Source organism: Alligator mississippiensis, chromosome 5 (assembly GCF_030867095.1).
Source record: "Alligator mississippiensis isolate rAllMis1 chromosome 5, rAllMis1, whole genome shotgun sequence".
In the NCBI taxonomy this organism is placed as follows: Eukaryota; Metazoa; Chordata; order Crocodylia; family Alligatoridae; genus Alligator; species Alligator mississippiensis.
In genome coordinates, this window is record NC_081828.1 from 219,646,503 (window position 1) to 219,665,332 (window position 18,830).

Consider the following 18,830-nt stretch of genomic DNA (forward strand, 5'->3'; position numbering starts at 1 on the left):
ATACAACCAAGCCCTCAGATCCCACCGCATTTGTACTGAAGAGCACACCCAGGATCGCCACCTCACCAATCTTAAAAGGCTTTCACCCAGCAAGGACACTCGTCCAGAGAGGTAGATCACATGTTTGAAAGAGCCACCCGGATACCACGTGAAGAACTGCTGCAGTACAGAAGAAAACCCCCACAAATCGCACACCGCTGGTTATGACCTATTACCCCTCCCTTGAACCTGTACGGAAAATCCTCAAAAAATTGCAACCCATACTAGACAGAGACCCGATTCTTAAAAAAATCTTCCCAGAGCCACCCATCCTAGCCTTCAGACAAGCACCGAACCTTGCCAACCTCATCACCAGAAGCAAACTTCCTCAAGCCCAGAACACACCAAAAGGATCCAGACCGTGCCAGGACAAGAAATGCAAACCCTGCCCCCACATCTCCACACCCCCACTATTACTGCGCCCCGCAACACAGCCATCAGCATCCCTGCATCTTACAGCTGCACCTCCAGAAATGTGATATACCTCATCCAATGCACCAAATGCCCTGATGGAAAATGTGTAGGAGAGACCAAACAACAACTGCGCACCAGCATGAACGCACACCGGACATCCATCAAAGACAGAAACACCCAATTACTGGTGGGGGCACATTTCTCACGGGAGGGCCACTCTCTCTCCAATCTCTCAGTCCTGATCCTCAAGGGAAACTTACACAGCACTTCCCAGAGACGAGCCTATGAACTCCATTTCATCAACCTGCTGGATACCAGAGATCATGAACTAAATATAGACATTGGATTTGTGACACATTATAACCTGCCTGACATCTGACTGCCCAGGTATCTCTCCACTTTCATCCCCCTCCTCTCTCTCCCCCCCCCCCCCCGCCTGTCTCTCACCCATTGACTTCTCAATCTACATTTTCACTGACCACCTGTCTTGTATGCAGACCAGCCCAGCCCCTGGCTTCTTTACTTTTCATTCCATGCAGGAAGAGCACGCACCGACTGCTGACACTTCCTTAGCCTGACAAAGGGTTTTTGAACCTGAAAGCTTACTTAATAATTATTTTCCAACTATTTGGGTTGGTCTAATAAAAGATATCAGATTCACCCAAGGAACCTTGTCTGCTTTTTTAGTGACACCTTAACATATTTGCTGGTTTTTGACATAAAGCTTTAATGCACAGTAAAATAGGCTACTGTGCATTAAAGCACACATGTAGACATGCCTGCTGAGTAGGAATTTCTCTCTTGGGACAGACATAGAGCTCAGAACCGTGCACCACAGTCCCATTACAAATCTTCCCCTACAGAAAGCAGGCCCGTGAAATGCAGATACTGGGAAGTTGTTTTGTGTAGGACATCCGGGCTTTCCCTCTCTGTCAGCTGAACTCCAGTGAAGTTCTTAAACAGCCTTCCAGTAGGAGCAGAAGAGGTGAGAAACACAGCTGGTTTCAAGGGGGAGTTGGTAAATTTATAGAAGGAATTCTATGATGTGGTTCTATGATGTGACAACAAGGGACCTTCCAGTCCTAGCTTATCTGATTGCTATGAAATTTAGTATGAAAGCATCATAGAACATCCAGGGATTGGGGGAAAAAAATTATCACTCCTGGTTTTTTTTCCTTAACCTTCCTTTCCATTTTAACCAGGAGTGTGAATTAACCAGTGATAACACATTTTTAATTGTTCTGCAGTGTAATTCCATGAAATTCAACCAATTTGTTTTTTGTTTTCACTGGTGTGAAGAAACAGTCAGCTGCAGTGTGACATCTTTCTTTTTGTTATTTGATTCCATATTTCTTGTATCTGATTTACAACACATGTAACCAAAAGGGTTGAAAGAGACCTGGGGTTTTAAAAGAGTCCTGTCTGTACCATCCATTTGATACAGTCCTGATATCAGTAGCAATAGAGCAGGGGTGGGCAAGATACAGCCCGCGGATGGGATCCAGCCCATGAGGCCATTCTATCTGGCCAACGGGGCCCCTAAAAATTTTAGAAAATTAATATTGATCTGTCCTTGGTTCCTGTCAAAAATGACAGAAACCAGGGGCAGTAGGACCCAGGGGGAGTCCAGCAGGCTCCTGCAACAGCAGGGACCACCCAGCCCCGCCCCCTTATCCAAAAGCCCCAGCAAGGGCTTCTGGCATGGGACCACGTGGCTGCCCCACGCTGGAACCCCAGGTAAGGTGTGGGGGGAGGGCAGAGAAGGAGTTCGGGGAAAAGCAGCCCCTTGCCCACCCTGTGGCCTGCACTCCCTGCTGCACCCGCTCGCAGCCTGGGAGGGACTGTCCTGAGCAGACACAGGCAGCCCCAGGCAGGCTGCAAGTGACTGCAGCACGGGGCGCTGGCCTTGGAGCAGGGAAGGGGCCACTTTTCCCTCCCGCACTCAGCACCAGCTTGTAAACCACCACCCCCCGCAATGCCAGCCTGGGCCCTGCGCTGGCTCCAGGCTCATCTGTTGGGGCTGTGGCATCTGCAGCATCTGCATCCCCCCCACTTGCTGCACTGGGCTGTGTTTCCTGCTGCTGCCTGCCCAGAGCTCATGCACTGGGAATCCCAGTGGCGGCGGTGGCAAGCACTGCCCAGTGGGGGGCTGTAGCTTCTGCTGCCGTGCGCAGCCCCAACAGGTGAGCCCGGAGCTGGCGCAGGACCCAGGCTGGCAGTGGGGCTGGGTTACAAACTGGTGTAGAGCGTGGGGGAAGGGGAGGAACCCAGCCCTTCCCCCACCCCATGGCCAGTGCTCCTTGCTGCAGGCTCTCGCAACCTGCACGGGGCTCCCTGTGCCTGCTCAAGAGCAAGGCGCCAGGGGTACAGGGTCCCAGCTGGCAGGAGCTTGGTGGGGCCATGCCAGCTCCCCCCTCTCCCTGCTGGTGCAGTCCAGACTGGCTCCACAGACCCCTGCCAGCCTGTACCCTGCTCTGGGCCCCACCAGTGCTGGCCCTGAGACATTGGTCCCAAGATGGGGACCAAGGCCTGGGACACCTGTCAAGGGGTGGCACTACCTATGCAGCCCTTGACAGCTTGCTGAAACTGGGTAAGTGGCCCTCTACCGAAAATAATTGCCGACCCCTGCAATAGAGAGAGTACTCTGATAGAAGGGTCATGTGTGTCCGATTCATCTGAGAAGTTTCCATGTGAACATTTGATGGTGACTCAGGTTTATGTGTATGTGTGTGTATGATACAAAACCACTTCTTGTTGTTGTTGTTATACATGATATAGTTCAAATTTAATGGGTGTGATTCTGCTATCAGTGGCACTGGTGTAGACTATAGCAAATAAAATAAGTTTGGTGTAAATCTGAGTGAAACGGCCTTCTTGAATCTTAAAAGAAAGGATCTATGTAAGTAACGGGAGCTTCCAGCCCCCCTGGTTAAGCTGGCTGTTTCTTCTCATGGCTAAGCTGAAGTTAGTACTTATTGGAACAAGCTTTAAACAAGGTTCACTTTGTCTTTGACATGTCCCGAATGAAGGCAGTTTTTCTACTCCCTTCCTGGACATGTCCTACTCTCCTGGCAGCAGGGGCTCCTTATTAGCAATCTTCCTTATTATATCAGCTACTTCCCTCACTTCATTCAGTGATTTTATCCGTTCCTGATACCCAGGCTTCAGCTCCCGTTGTTCTGACATGATTAGCAGGTCAACGTATTCTGGAGTGTACAGTGGGTTGGGCTTTAAGGTGATTTTTTGCAGGCGCTGGAGGCTGTAAGATGATTTGTCAATAAGCTTTAGCAATATCTCTTCCACTGCAGCGTATTCCTGGCTCAGCTTCTCCACCACGTTCTTTGTTGATAATATCTCACCGGATGCCTTCTCGTACTTCTCTTTCAGTTCACTGAAGGTCTGTTTCTTTTTTCTTGTCTCATAACGCCACTTGTACTTCGGATTGAAGTGAGCTTTCCAGAAACTCTTACCATGGCACGCATTGCAATATTCTGTATTACTATCTATTGCTGCACATCCTCGCAGATCATCCCAATTAGAGATTGCACAAGGATATTGGCAGGTGTAGCGACATTGCTGGCAGTTCATTATGTGGTTCCCTGTACCAGAGATGTCCTCCTGCACAGGCACTGTCACATTTACCTCATATTGAAAGTCTTTATTGGCTTCCATTTCACCCTTCTTCTGCTCCAGAATTTTCTTTGTTTTTCTCAGTTCTTCCAGCTTCATCAGTCCGGCCCTGATGTGGGGCCGCAGCCCTTCCACAGCCGCCTCCAGCTCCTTCCGTTCTCTGAGCACTTCCTTCGTCAGGGCCAGACTTCTACTTTCTAAGTTGAATAAAGATTCAAAGAAGGCCTTCATGCTTATGGATCCCATTTTCCAAAACATCGCATCAAAATTGGAACTGCCATGGTCAGCTCCAGCATTGCTAGCATACAGTGTGGAATTATTGAATTTAAAATGAATAGGGGTACCCTTGGCATCCTTAGCACAAGGCACATCAGCAGTCTTAATGGCCTCTAGAACCGGGGGGGTCTGTCCATCTGCAAAGGTGACCAGCACCTGTATGTTGTCCTTTATGTCCTTCCCAAAGATGGAGAGCACCGAATCAGACACGTATTTCTGGGCAGGGGTTAGACGAGCTAGCGAGGCCTGAACTACAACACACACAGCATCTATTTGATCAATGTCCCCCGGGGTAGAGAAAAATTCTCTGATTTGCTTTATTATTAGCCTGTCATGAGCTATCCCTCTCACATCACCAAACCCTGGGGTGTCTATGATAGTCAGGCTGTAGGGGATTTTAAAGCCCTGTCTGTAATTGATCTCGTAAACGGTCACTTCAGACGTCTGGCTCTCAGCCTGGCTTCTGTTGGTCACTTCGTGGATCAGTTTGAACCTGAAATCATCCTCCCATTGCACTCCCAGGATGTAGTTGATCATCCCATTGATGAGAGTAGTCTTCCCAGACCCGGTTGCTCCCATCACCATAATGACCTTTCTGTGGGCGGGAGAGCTGTCTGCTCCCAGCCTGTACTTCAAACAAGACGAGCTAGAACCACGCGCTGCCTCCTCCAGGGGCAGTGCGTACACGGAGGGCTTCTGGTCCCCTATCAGAGCGCTCTTCTTCAAGTACTCGTGAGCTAACGACTTTGATTCTGCTCCCAGCGTTGAAACGGACACCGCCTCGCTGGGGTCACTCACAGCACCATCCGTGCACACCGCTGACACTCGGAGCACGTAGGACGTCCCAGGCTTCAGCCCCTCAATGGTGCAGGACTCTGCTTTCTTCTTGGTCCTTTGCTCCTGCCATTTGCCTTTTTCTTCCGGGCTTGTATCTCCTGTGTCTTCCTTATACTCCACCCTGTACTTTCTTATAGTGACTCCCTCTCCAGTGACAGCTGGTGCCTCCCAGGACAGTGTGACAGCACATGGTTCCACTTTCAATGTTACAGGCTTCCCCGGGGGGCTGGTGGGGCAGGATGTCTTCACAGTCTCACTCCTGTCACTGCTCACACTGAGCCCTGGTTTGCTCACTGCAGCGTATCGGAACTGGTACTCGGTGTTTGCCCGTAGCCCTGCTACTGGGAATGATTCCTGTTTGTTATTCACACTCACAGCTGTCCAGTCCTCCTGCCCCACTCTTCTGTACTCCACCCGATAGCCGGTGATCGCAGCCTCTCCCCGGGCTGCTGGCTTCAGTGTGAGCTGCACACGGTCATGGCTGATTCCAGCAATCAGGGGAGGAAGAGGCTTTGCTGGAGGCTCAAAGTTGGTGCTGACCAGCTCCCCATCCTCATACAGGTAAATGGAAGCTCCTGGGTTGTCCTTGTTTGGGACAGACGCCACAAGGAACCGAGATTTCCCGCAGGATCTGTTGACACGGGCAAATTCTGACAAGGATTTTGCAGATCTGCGGGCATTTTTATGTCTTTCTTTGTCTTCAAACCACAGTTTGGGTTTGGGGTTCTCACTGACACGACTGGCTGGGGCTGGATCATGAGTATTCTTCATATAGTGGGTCTGAAGCCAGAGCTTTAAATCTGATAAATAGGGCTCCTCGTCCTGTAACGAGGTGAATGTAAAGCAGATGACAAACTCATTCATGGGGTCAAGAACTATTTCATCCACTTTGCTCTTGGAGGACATGACTTCCACATCCTTCAGGGCAGACAGGTAGGAGCTCACAAAATTTATTTCTTGTTCCTTGTTCTCCAGGAATTCGTTGAGTTGCTGTGTATTGAATGGGGACTGGTTCTTGCAAGTTAAAATGTCCACCAGGGCCCCTTCTTCCCTCCCACCCCCACGGATGGAGGGTAAGAGTCTTGCCAGCTCTTTCTGGAAGATTTGTCTGTGCTGCTTGCACAGGGCTTGGAATTGCTGCAGTTTCCTCCTGATCTCAGGGAAGGTCGTGGCAATGCGGTTCTTCATCAGGTCATTGCAGCGCATGTCTACTTCTGCCAGCTGCTCCAGCACAGCCTGGGTATCAAAGATCACTTGAAGACTTATCTCATGGACCAACCGAGCGGCTTTGGAGTCCAGCTTGGTCAGCGGGTACAGCCAGACTCTCACGGGCACGGCCTTCTCCCCGTTGTCCCCCAGCAGCTTGGGGAGCATGGCATAAACTTTCATGGCATCCTCGTAAGTCACTGGATTGTTCTCAAGAGCAAAATCACCATAAAACCTACAGCTGAATTTTTCAGCCTGGTGTTTCTCTTGTTCATCCATTTTCAGGGACACATTCCCTTGTAAGGTGATCGTTGGTATCTTGTTAATCATAACCTGGAGCTCTCCCTGTATCTCTTGCATATCCTCAGATGAAGACACTTTCCGGTCGAACACAAAGAAGGCCTGAGCCCCGTACAGCACAGCGGTGACCACGTGAGTGGCCGTGCCTTGGTCAAATACATCAGGGTAGGAGACATTTTGGTGACCAATATGGCTCATCGTCAGCTGCTTGAACTGGGTGGTGGTGGAGTACTGCAGAGTGACACGGGCCTGATGTCTGGACGTCTTGGTATCATTTAAATATTTAGCCGATCCGTTCACTTTCACCAGGTCACAGAAGAAGCTGGCCTTCAGAGAAGCTGTGACGTTGAGAGCAGAGGCCTTGGCATCAATGGTGTCTGATGCAATGATCTGAAATTCCGTCTTGGACTGTGGTTTTGTATCCACGTCTTTTCGGAGGGTGTCCAGGTCCCATAGAGAGATGCCTAGAACATTATAAATGCACGGTCAAGGGCAGCAGGATCAGAAACCTCTCTGTCAACCAATTGCAAATACATTATAGCAGCAGTTCCCAAACTCTGACAGAATGACCACCACCAATTTAAACTCACACAGATTTAAGTACTACCAGCAAATTTTTCATACACATAGGTAGCAGACTATGTATTAAAACAACATCAAAACATTTAGTAATCATAAAGCATTGTTTTATCTGTGACAGTAGCCAGATAGTATCATAGGATCCCAGCAAGATAAACATCCAAATGTTTCTTGAAGGCATCCGAAGTCAGTGCTTGAACCACCTCTGGCAGCAGTCTATTCTAGACCTTGGGGGCTCAGACAGTAAAGAAGTTCTTCCTCATGTCCAGCTTGAAATGGTCATGGAGGAGTTTGTGACCACTCAATCTTGTCATCCCTTAGAGTTCTTTGGTGAACAGATGTTCCCCCAGATCCTGGTGAACACCCCTGATAAACTTGTAGGTGGCCATCAGATTGCCCCTGAGCCTGCACTTTTCCAGTCTGAAGAGTCCCATGGCTCTCAGCTGCCCATCATATGGTCTGTTTTCCTGACCTCTGATCATGCAAGTGGCTCTTCTCTGCACTCTCTCAAGCTTCTCCACATCCTTTTTGAATTGTGGGGCCCAAAACTGGACACAGTACTCCAACTGCAGCCTCACCAAGGCCAAATGCAATGGGAGAATGGTGTCCTGGGATTTGCTTGAGGAGCATCTATGGATGCAAGCCAGTATTTTGCTTGCTTTACTAGCCACAGCATCACATTGAAGGCTCGTGTTCATCTTGTGGTCAGTCATGACCCCAAGTCCCTTTCATCTTTTCTTCCAGGTTGGCTGATCTCATACTTCATGCTTTAAACTAGCTTTGCTGGGGGATGGGGCCACAGGGGGACACAATGATACTTTCCAGTCAAGACAGGTGAAGAGCCCAAGAAGTACCCTGGTAAGTGACAGGAGTCCAGATAGTTCTGGGATTAGTGGGGAGGTACATACACCCTCAGGAGGCTTTAAATGCCTCTACACTAATGCCCATAGTATGGGGAACAAGCAGGAGGAACTTGCCCTCCTGCTAGCTAAAAAAAACCCAGACATAGTGGGGGTCACTGAAACTTGGTGGGATCCAATGCATGACTGGGCAGTGAATATCAAGGCCTATTGACTGTATAGGTGGGATAAAATGGGGAGGAAAGGTGCGGAGGTGGCACTCTGCATCAAGGAAGGATACACATCCTCAACTAACAGCACAGGGTCAGAGGAGGGGCAGACAGAAGTGCTCTGGGTTAGAATACACGGAGATCAGGGGAAAAGGGACATAACAGTGGGGGTCTACTACAGACCACCCAACCAGGGGGAAGAGCTGGACTGGGAATTCTCAGGTCAGCTCAGAGGCAGTTAAATCAAAGGACCTGGTCATCATGGCTGACCTAAACTACCCGGACATCTGCTGGGAGGAGCAATCAGCCAGTTCGGACCGCTCACATAGGTTCCTAGCTGAGATACAGAACCTCCACCTAACCAAGGAGGTGTGCAGTCCCACCAGAGGAAATGCCTTGTTGGACCTGGTCCTGGCCACAGGCAACAACCTGGTGGGGGTCTGCAGGTGCTCAACCATCTGGGTGACAGTGATCATTGCCTGCTGGAATTTACCATCCAGAGCATGGTGGCAAAAGCCTGCAGCAAGGCAGCAGCCCTTGACTTCAGGAGAGCTTATTTCAATGAGTTAAGGAGGTTAGCCGGGGAGGCACTGAGGTCCCAGAGGGAAGGGGAGTTGGGAGTCCAAGAAGAGTGGGCGTTCCTGAAGGAGACGATCTTCTTAGCCCAAAGGGTGGCAGTCCGAACGCAAATCATAAGGGGGCAAGAGTGCTCAAAAACCCCTGTGGCTCACCAAAGGCATTCAGGAACATCTGAAAGCTAAAAAGGAGGCATACACCCGATGGAAGGGAGGGGCCATCACTGAGGAGGATTATACCTCCATTGGTCAAGACTGTAAGGGGGCTGTTAGGAAGGCTAAGGTGGAGACAGAACTAGGACTAGCACCCAGGATCAAATATAACAAGAAGTCTCTTTTTAAATATATAGAGAGTAAAAAGAAGGCACTGGGTGAAATGGGGCCCCTGCAGGACACGCTTGGAAATCTGGTGGTCGCACCAGACAATAAACCTGATCTCTTCAACAAAATCTTTGCCTCCATTTTTCTGAGCAGGAACTGGGACATTCCCCTCCACCGGGATTCCCAACTGACACAGGAGGGGCACCGCCAGGCCCAGGGTCAGTGAGGATCTAGTTAGAGAACCTCTGGTGGGACTGAACATGTTCAAATCAGCAGGTCCAGATGATCTCCACCCCAGGGTGCTGAGGGAATTTGCAGAAGTCATTGTGGGATGCCTGGCACAGATTTATGAGCACTCGTGGTGCTCTGGTGAGGTGCCAGAGGACTGGAAAAGGGACAATGTAGTCCACATTTTAAAAAAAAAGGGAGGAAGGAGGACCCAGGAAACTATAGGCCCGTTAGTCTCACCTCGGTCCTGGGGAAGCTCTTTGAGAAAATTCTCCAGGAGCACGTCTACGAGGGGCCAGCAGGGGAGGTTATGCTTAGGGGCAACCAACGTGGGTTCATTAGGGGCAGGTCCTGTCAGACCACTCTGGTGGCCTTCTATGACCAGGTAAAAAAATCCTTAGATGCAGGTGTCATGGTGGATATAGTCTTTCTAGACTTTAGCAAGGCCTTTGACACTGTCTCTCACCCCATTCTCATTAATAAATTAGGTGACTGTGGTTTTGATCCCTACACAGCCAGATGGGTCAGAAATTGGCTGGAGAGGCGCACCCAGAGAGTGGTGGTGGATGGGTCAGTCTCGACCTGGAGGGATGTGGGCAGTAGGGTTCCCCAGGGCTCGATGCTCGGGCAGCACTGTTCAACATGCACACGCACCTCACCAGAACACCACAAGGATGGGGTAGGCATCATGAGGCCTGCATTGATGTGGTTAACTGGCAGTTTGGGAGCTGGTGCCATGAGGCAGGCTTTGGGTTTTTTGACAATGACCCATGTTTTTGTAAAGAGGGCATGCTGGGGTGGGATGGGCTTCACCTCTCCCCTAAGGGCAAATGTATCATTTCCTCTAGGTTGGCTGATCTCATACAGCGGGCTTTAAACTAGCTTTGCTGGGGGAAGGGGCCAGTTTGAGTGGAGAGGATGCTTCACCAGCATGCAGGGTGACAAGAGAAAGGGAACCCCAGTAAGCATCAATGTCCTGGGAGTAGGGGGCCACAGCTGTCCTGGGACTAGGAGGGAGGCTTGTACACCCTCAGGAGGCCTCAGGTGCTGGAACATCCCACCTACCAGAGGTAGGGACAGTCTTGGGGATAGCTCTGTCAGGCCTCCAGTCAGTGCAGACGTAGTTAGGGATCTTCTGGAAGGGCTAGACATTTTTAAATCTGCAGGTCCAGATGCCCTCCACCCAAGGGTGTTGAGGGAGCTGGCAGGGGTCATTGTGGAGCCCTTGGCCCGGCTGTATGAGCATTCATGGTCATCTGGCCAGGTACCGGGGGATTGGGAACTGGCTAATGTGGTCCCAATTTTCAAGAAAGGGAGGAGGGAGGACCCAGGTAACTATAGGCCTGTAAGCCTCAACTCAGTGCTCAGGAAGATCTTAGAAAGGATCATCAAGGAGCACATCTGTGGGGGGCCTGTGGGGGAGATCATGTTCAGGGGCAATCAGCATGGGTTCATCAAAGGCAGGTCCTGCCTGACCAACCTGATTGCCTTTTATGACCAAGTAACTAAATCCTTGGATGATGGTGTCGCCATGGACATAGTCTTTCTAGACTTTAAGAAGGCCTTTGACACTGTCTCTCACCCCATCCTCATCAATAAATTAAGTGACAGTTGGATGGGTAAAAAACTGGCTGATGGGACACACCCAGAGAGTAGTGGTGGACGGGTTGTACTCAACCTGGTGAGATGTGGGCAGTGGGGTCCCCCAGGGCTCGGTCCTTGGGCCTGCACTCTTTAAAATCTTCATCGGTGACTTGGATGAGGGGGTGGAAAGCATGCTGTCCAACTTTGCTGATGACACTAAGATGTGGAGCAAGGTGGACACACTTAAAGGGAGAGAGAGGCTGCAACTAGATTTAGACAGACTACAAAAGTGGACAGACGAGAATAGGATGGGGTTCAATGTAGACAAATGCAGGGTGCTGCACTGGGGAGAAGGCATCCACAATATACATACAGGCTGGGGAGTTCCCCTCTTGAAAGCACAGAGGCACAAAGGGATCTCGGAGTCATTATTGACTCCAAGATGAACATGAGCCGCCAATGCCAGACCGCAGACAGCAAGGCCAGCCAGACCTTGTCATGCATCCAAAGGTGCATCTCAAGCCGGTCCAGAGAGGTGATCCTCCCCCTCTATGCAACACTGGTCAGGCCACAGTTGGAGTACTGCATCCAGTTCTGGGTGCCGCACTCCAGGAGGGATGTGGACAACATGGAGAGGGTCCAGAGGAGGCCACCCTCATGATCAGGGGGCAGCAGGAAAGGCTGTGAGGAAAGGCTACAGGACCTGAACCCTTTCAGCTTCCACAAGAGAAGGCTGAGGGGAACTGGTGGCCATCTACAAACTGGCCAAGGAGGACCAGCAGGGAATGGGAAAGACTCTGTTCCCTTGAGCACTACCAGAAGTAATGAGGAATAATGGGCATAAGTTGACTGAGAGTAGGTTCAGGCTAGACATCAGGAAGCACTACTTCACAGTCAGGGTGGCTAGGATCTAGAACCAACTTCCAAGGAAAGTGGTGCTCGCTCCTACCCTGGGGGCTTTCAAAGGGAGGCTAGATAATCACCTAACTTGGGTCGCTTGACCCCAGTACTGTTTCCTGCCCATGGCAGGGGGTCAGACTTGATGATCTGCTCAGGTCCCTTCCGACCCTACCAACTATGAAACTATCCACAGTGCTAGCCAGCATAGCACTGCCAAGCCTAGAAGCATGCTGTGGGCTTTTCTTCCCAAGGTGGAGAACATTGCATTTTTTGGTGTTAAACACAGTAACAGGGACTCAGGCAGGAGTCCTGTTACTTAGACAGAGTCAGGCAGGATTGACCCAATGATGGACTCTGTCAGGTGTCAGACATTACATACCCAGGAAAGAAGCAGGTGATTAGCCTCGAAAACCATGGATAAAAGACAGCGGTGAGACATTGATTTTTGCCTTCAGGCACCAGAAGACAAAGAAGAAAACTACAAGGACTCCAGAGGGTGGAGAAAAGACTATACCTGCAATCTTGAAGGACACCAGGATAGTCAAACTTCAAGAGAGGTGGCAGGTCAGTCAGAAAAAAGAAATTACTTTTTTGAAAACACCACTGCATGAGTGAGTGCAGGAGCACTGCGGGGACAGCAAGAGGTAGATGCCGGGAGTCAAGGGGAGAGAGAGAAATTACCTTGGGGAAGAACCTGATCCTCAGGTGAGTGCGGGAGCAGTGTGTGGTGTTGGGAGGTGGAGGACAGGAGAAAGAGAGATAGTACCCCTCAGAAGTGAGATTGGAGCCGAGAGGAGCTTTCCTCAAGCTTCTGACTCTAGCAAGACAAGTAATACCTGAGAAGGGAAAGGCAGGCGGTGAAGAAACAGCAGGAAGGCACTCTCAGTACAAGCCATCCGCAGAAAAGAAAGACGCGGATAGCTCATATTGCTACTAAGGTAATTAGCAGTATAGATTAGACACAAAGTGTCAAAAGTATATCCATCATGGAGAGTCCTTCTCAATCAAATGGGCTGTTCTCGCTAACGAAACAATAGGCGAGGTTGCAACAATTCTATCACATTTATTTTGGAAATAAATTAGCCCTGTGAGTCTTTAACATCTGGGTGACATTTATCTTTCTCAAACATCAGGGAGGAATAGGACCCCTACTAAATGGGCAGAAGCAATTGGTGACAGACAGGGGGGACAAGGCTGAACTCCTCAATGAGTTCTTTGCCTCAGTGTCCCTAAGCGAGGGGCAAGAAAAGTCTCTCACTGGAATTGTAGTGAGGCAGCAGCAAGGCACCAGACTGCTGAGATGGTGCAGAGGCACTTGGAGGAACTGGATGCCTTTAAGTCGGCAGGCCCGGATGAGCTCCACCCGAGGGTGCTGAAGGCACTGGCTGATGTCATCGCACAGCCACTGGCAGGAATATTTGAATGCTCGTGGTGCATGGGCCAGGTCCTGGAGGACTGGAAAAGGGCCAATGTGGTCCCCATTTTCAAGTAGGGGAGGAAGGAGGACCCGAACAACTATAGGCCAGTCGGTCTCACCTCCATCCGTGGCAAAGTCTTTGAAAAAATTATCAAGGCTCACATTTGCGAGAGCCCAGAAGGACAAATTATGCTGAGGGGAAACCAGCACGGTTTCATAGCAGGTAGATCATGCCTGACTAATCCAGTCTCTTTTTATAACCAGGTTACAAAACACCTGGACACAGGAGGAGGGGTTGACGTCATTTACTTAGACTTCAGGAAGGCCTTCGATACGGTATCCCACCCCATACTGGTGAACAAGTTAAGAGGCTGTGACTTGGATGACTACACAGTCCGGTGGGTGGCGAATTGGCTAGAGGGTCGTACCCAGAGAGTCGTGGTGGATGGGTTGGTTTCGACCTGGAAGGGTGTGGGCAGTGGGGTCCCGCAGGGCTCGGTCCTTGGACTGATACTCTTCAATGTCTTCATCAGCGACTTGGACGAGGGAGTCAAATGTACTCTGTCCAAGTTTGCGGATGACACAAAGCTATGGGGAGAAGTGGACACGCCGGAGGGCAGGGAACAGCTGCAGGCAGACCTGGACAGGTTGGACAAGTGGGCAGAAAACAACAAAATGCAATTCAACAAGGAGAAATGCAAAGTGCTGCACCTAGGGAGGAAAAATGTCCAGCACACCTACTGCCTAGGGAATGACCTGCTGGGTGGCACGGAAGCAGAAAGGGATCCTGGAGTCCTAGTGGACTCCAAGATGAACATGAGCCGGCAGTGTGACAAATCCATCTGGAAAGCTAATGGCACTTTATCGTGCATCAGCAGATGCATGATGAACAGATCCAAGGAGGTGATACTTCCCCTCTATCGGGCCCTGGTCAGACCTCAGTTGGAGTACTGCGTGCAATTCTGAGCACCGCACTTCAAGAGGAATGTGGATATCCTGGAGAGGGTCCAGAGAAGGGCCACTCATTCGGTTAAGGGCTTGCAGACCAAGCCCTATGGGGAGAGACTGGGGCACCTTGACCTTTTCAGCCTCCGCAATAGAAGGTTGAGGGGCGACCTTGTGGCTGCCTATAAGTTCATCATGGGGGCACAGAAGGGAATTGGTGAGGTTTTATTCACCGAGTCGCCCCCGGGGGTTACAAGAAATAATGGCCACAAGGTAGCAGAGAGCAGATTTAGACTGGACATTAGGGAGAACTTCTTCACAGTTCGAGTGGCCAAGGTCTGGAACGGCTCCCAAGGGAGGTGCTTCTCTCCCCTACCCTGGGGGTCTTCAAGAGGAGGTTAGATAGGCATCTAGCTGGGGTCATCTAAATCCAGCACTCTTTCCTGCCCATGCAGGGGGTTAGACTCGATGATCTGTTGAGGTCCCTTCCAACCCTAGCATCTATGAATCTCTAAATCAAAGAACACTGATCCCCTTTTCTATTCTTCACATCCAAGTCGTGGCAAGTGAATACAGAGTGGAGATGAATATAAAATTGCATAACCCTCTCACAAACCCCATCAGATTCTCGTCCACCCATTTCCTGAGCCTGTCAAGGTCAGCCTGGATCACCCTCCTGTCCTCAGGTGTGGATGCTTTACCCCAAAGTTTGGTGTCGTCAGTCAACTTGGCCAGTCTGCTTCTGATGCCAATGTCCACATCATTAATGAAGATGTTGAATAATATAGGCCCAAGGACAGAGCCTTGGGGGCCCCACTGGTCACAGTGCACCATAACGATTGACTTCCAGAGCAGTGGCCCGGCTTCAGAAGGAGCATGGGAGGAGGGCCTGGGTGATGGCAAACCTGTGCTGTGCCTTGAGCCCTGGCCCTCTGCCCCCAGGACAGTGTCCCAGCCACTGAGCTGCTGTGGGAAGGGACAGGAGCTCTTGCTCCCATGCTGTTGCCGGATGAATGGGTATGTAGACATCCAGGAAGGTACAGAACATCATGTGTACTGAAGAGCAAGGCAGAGGCTGGGAAGCAGTCATGTTAGAGTGGACTGGTTCAGAAAGACAGGAGATGGCATGGGCAGCAGCCTGCTTTGTCCAGTGCTCCCTGCCCTTCCTTCTGCCTGGCTTCAGGATAAGATGGCTAGCCACCTTTCTGAACACTGGCAAGTTTTCATAACTTTAATAGAGTGTGGCTGTGCCGCATTCAGTACTATTCAAGGTATTGGTTAATAATCTGGATGCCGAAGGGGAGAGCTTCCTGATCAAACATACAACTGGGAAAAACTGAGAACACACTGGCAGACAAGAGCATAATGCAAAAGGATCTTGATACATTGGAAAGCTGGGCTAGAGCTAGTAGGATGCATTTCAGGGCTGACAAATGCAAGGCGCTGCACCTGGGGAAGAAGATTCAAATCACAACTACAAGATGGGTGCCAAGAGACTGGCTGCTAACTCTGCAGAGAACAATCTTGGGGGTTTGGTGGATCACAGACTCTGCAAGAGACTGCAGGGTGATGCAGCTGCAAAGGTGAATGCAAGTTTGGACTCCACCAGCAGGAGCATTAGGTGTCAGGCACAAGGCGACAATGTTACTTTGCTCAGTGCTGGTTGTTATTCTCTTTAATCTAATGGTTATACTCCATGGTATTTTTTTTCACTGGACTGCTGCATCATTCACTTCACTGGTTGGATTGCTCTTGGGGAGTGAATTAGGATGTTGGAATGAATGAGGCTGCTGTTTGTAGGGTCCCTGACTCATCAGCTGCAGAACATGCAAGGCACGTAGTGAATGGAGCTGGGGACAGCAGGAAGAGGGAGGACGATCTTGCAGCTAAGGAAGCTGGTTGCCATCATGGAGTGCTAAATCCTACATCGGGGCAGGATGGAGCCAGCCATGTCTCACAAGACAGGGTGGGCTAGGAAGCGCGTTCCCTCTAAGCTGTGTGACGTGCATGGCCGTGCAAACACGCCTGGCAGTGCAGCATGAGTGCTCCTGTGCAGCCACGCACACCACACAGCTTAGAGGGAATGCTGGCTAGGCACATATCTTGTTCTTGCTGACTCTGTAACACTGAACTTAACCAGAACATCCACATATAAAGCTAGTAGCAGAAATCTGTCCCTGATAAAGGGCAAGGCGTATTTGTGTGGACATCCCTATGTTGCTCCGTTCCAGCAAATACTCAACACCTGAACTAGGAAGTTGTTACAGATGAGCAAAGCACATGCTGTATGGGCACAAGAGAAGATTTAGGCTCCTTGATGTACAGCATCTGTGGGCTGAGGTTCAGAAAGGGCTGAGAACCTCCCGGGGCAAAGACTGCAGCCCCAGGTGATGGCTGCAGGGACTGGCTGTTTGCTCAGCTGCCCTAATGACTCCCCTTGTTCCAGAAGAAGCCCCATGAAAACCTAAAAGCTCAACCTGGGTAGAGCCAGGGAAAAGCCTTGTACAAGACCTCAACCAGTGCTCTTGTTGGGGGGGATTTCCTGCAGGAGGATTGGAGAAAAAAGATCAAGTACAGGCTGACTATTGTCAAACACAAGTTCTTGATCTTGAGGAGGGGTGGAGGACCTGGAGGGGCATGGGCGACTGGTGCCACATTAGTCTGGGGGGGCACATGCCTCCCCAGTAACCAGTCAACAATGGGGGGTCCCCTCACAGCCAATCTCACCATCCAAAGAGCAGCCACGGGGCTCCTGGAAGTGGCCATGGCACTCACAGCCATGGTGCTCCCACCCCCGTTCTCCAGCCACCACTCACAGCAGGGGTACCTGCACTCCTGCCTACCCCCGCCCCCCCCGGCCCATCACCTAAGCGGGCAGCACAGCCTGTCAGGGGGTGCACCAGTGCTCTCAGGGTGTGCACGTGCCCCTCCCCACCACCATGCACATCTTACACACCACCAATGTGGAGGGGAGCCCACAGTTTATGTTGTTCTGAAGGTCAGGCTAGATAATCAGAAAAAGAAACCTAAATGTGGAGGAAGAATAGCGGGGCTCAAATTTGTTCATGGGGAATATTTAAAATGAGCCTCCTTGTCCAAATGTCAGCTCCTGGCTGTTTGGACAGGGGGATGGTTTAGGAGAAAATAAAACACCTTCAGCTGAGCTGCTGGGAGTTTGAGTGAATGAGGGACACAAGGGACATTAGATCAGGGATTGGCAACCCCCTGCACATGAGCCAGTGTGTGGCACATGAAGGCATTTTTCTTGGAATGCTTGCCTCAGGTCTCATGGCGGGGAAGGGGCCAGGGCTGCACTGCCACAAGCAGGATCAGGCCCCTCACAGTTCCCTCACCATCCACCTCTGGCACACCAACATCTTACAAGTTGAGGATGAGGTATTTTTGGCACTCTGCCCAAAAACTTTGCCAACCACTGTTTTAGAGCAACATGTCCAAGATCTGACTGGTGCTGGGTCACCACCCCAGTACACACACATCCTGCCCCATCCAACTACTTCTGGCTGAACTGCAGTGAGAATGTGCCGGGCCCTTCCCATGGACGTAACCAGGGCACTTGGAGAACATGGAGCTCATTCCCAGCTAGGAGGCGATTCAGGCCATGGCCCTTTCCTCCCTCCACTCCTGCCGCAGGGGCTGCAGCCAGGGACCTACCTGGGATAAGTGTCTCCTTGCGGCAGTCGTATAGCATCCCCAGCTGGAAAGGGCGGCCCAGTGCCGACATCTCGATTGTGTCATCAGACCTGTCCATGGCTTGATGTCCGCACACGTCTCTGTCTCTCCTGCAAGAAACAGCTGGTGCTACACTGACGTCCTCCAGGCAGCAGAGTCAATACTTGGTCATATCTGCATCCTCTGAGCCTCCCAGCTGGATGCCTCAGAGCATCGCACCAGATACCTGAGTTTGTGAGCAGGATTCTGTATCATACTGTGTTGCATGCACAGGCCACTGAACTATGTTAAATTTAAGGTCAGGTAGCTCGGGTCCTGCCAGGGGCAGATTTAAAACATTCAGCAAAGAGCTCAGGTCATGATAAATCCCGTGACACATTTAAGGTTCTGGCAGCTGCAGGACCTGGACCAGTGGAAGGAGCAGAGGCCACAGCCCCATACCAGGCCTTGTCAGATGCCTGGCATAGGGGCACGGGTACCTCTGCCCCAAAGTGGGAGCTTAGCCTGTGAAGACCTGTGCAGAGGAGGCTAGTGCATTCACACAGCACTGAAGTGAGACCGGCCTCTTCTGCCACCGCAGGTGTGACAAGCCCCAGCCCAGACTGGCCCCAATGGTGCCAGGACAATCAGGACTCCCAGCAGTGCTAGCTGTGTGGCACAGCCACTGTCTGGAGTGGGTGGAGAGAGGCCAGGAGGAGAGGACACCATTGCAGCCACCCAGAGATGGATTGCTCTGTAACTCCAGCACCCAGGTTGCACCTCCCAGCATAGGACACTGGAGCACAGGAGCCCTCTCTGCACAAGGAGGTGGGCAGGAGGG

The 18,830-nt window shown here is 51.0% G+C and overlaps 1 protein-coding gene across 1 annotated transcript; it reads right to left on the reverse strand.

The window, feature by feature from the left end:
* Nucleotides 1-2,917: 2,917 nt before the first annotated feature.
* LOC132250991 (uncharacterized) lies at nucleotides 2,918-18,117 on the reverse strand. The gene is made up of 2 exons (XM_059729395.1): nucleotides 17,993-18,117; nucleotides 2,918-7,166 (listed from the first exon to the last, which is right to left on the reverse strand). Exons 1-2 carry the CDS (start codon nucleotides 18,087-18,089, stop codon nucleotides 3,514-3,516), a joined length of 3,750 nt encoding a protein of 1,249 aa, XP_059585378.1. The 5' UTR covers nucleotides 18,090-18,117; the 3' UTR covers nucleotides 2,918-3,513.
* Nucleotides 18,118-18,830: the final 713 nt, after the last annotated feature.

Bases quoted from the DNA above. Each gene is read 5' to 3' on its own strand.
- LOC132250991 (XM_059729395.1), bottom strand. From the start codon at position 18,089: ATGGACAGGTCTGATGACACAATCGAGATGTCGGCACTGGGCCGCCCT. The intron at 7,167-17,992 runs GTAGGTCCCTGG...ATAATGTTCTAG, and splicing joins CAAGGAGACACTTATCCCAG to GCATCTCTCTATGGGACCTG.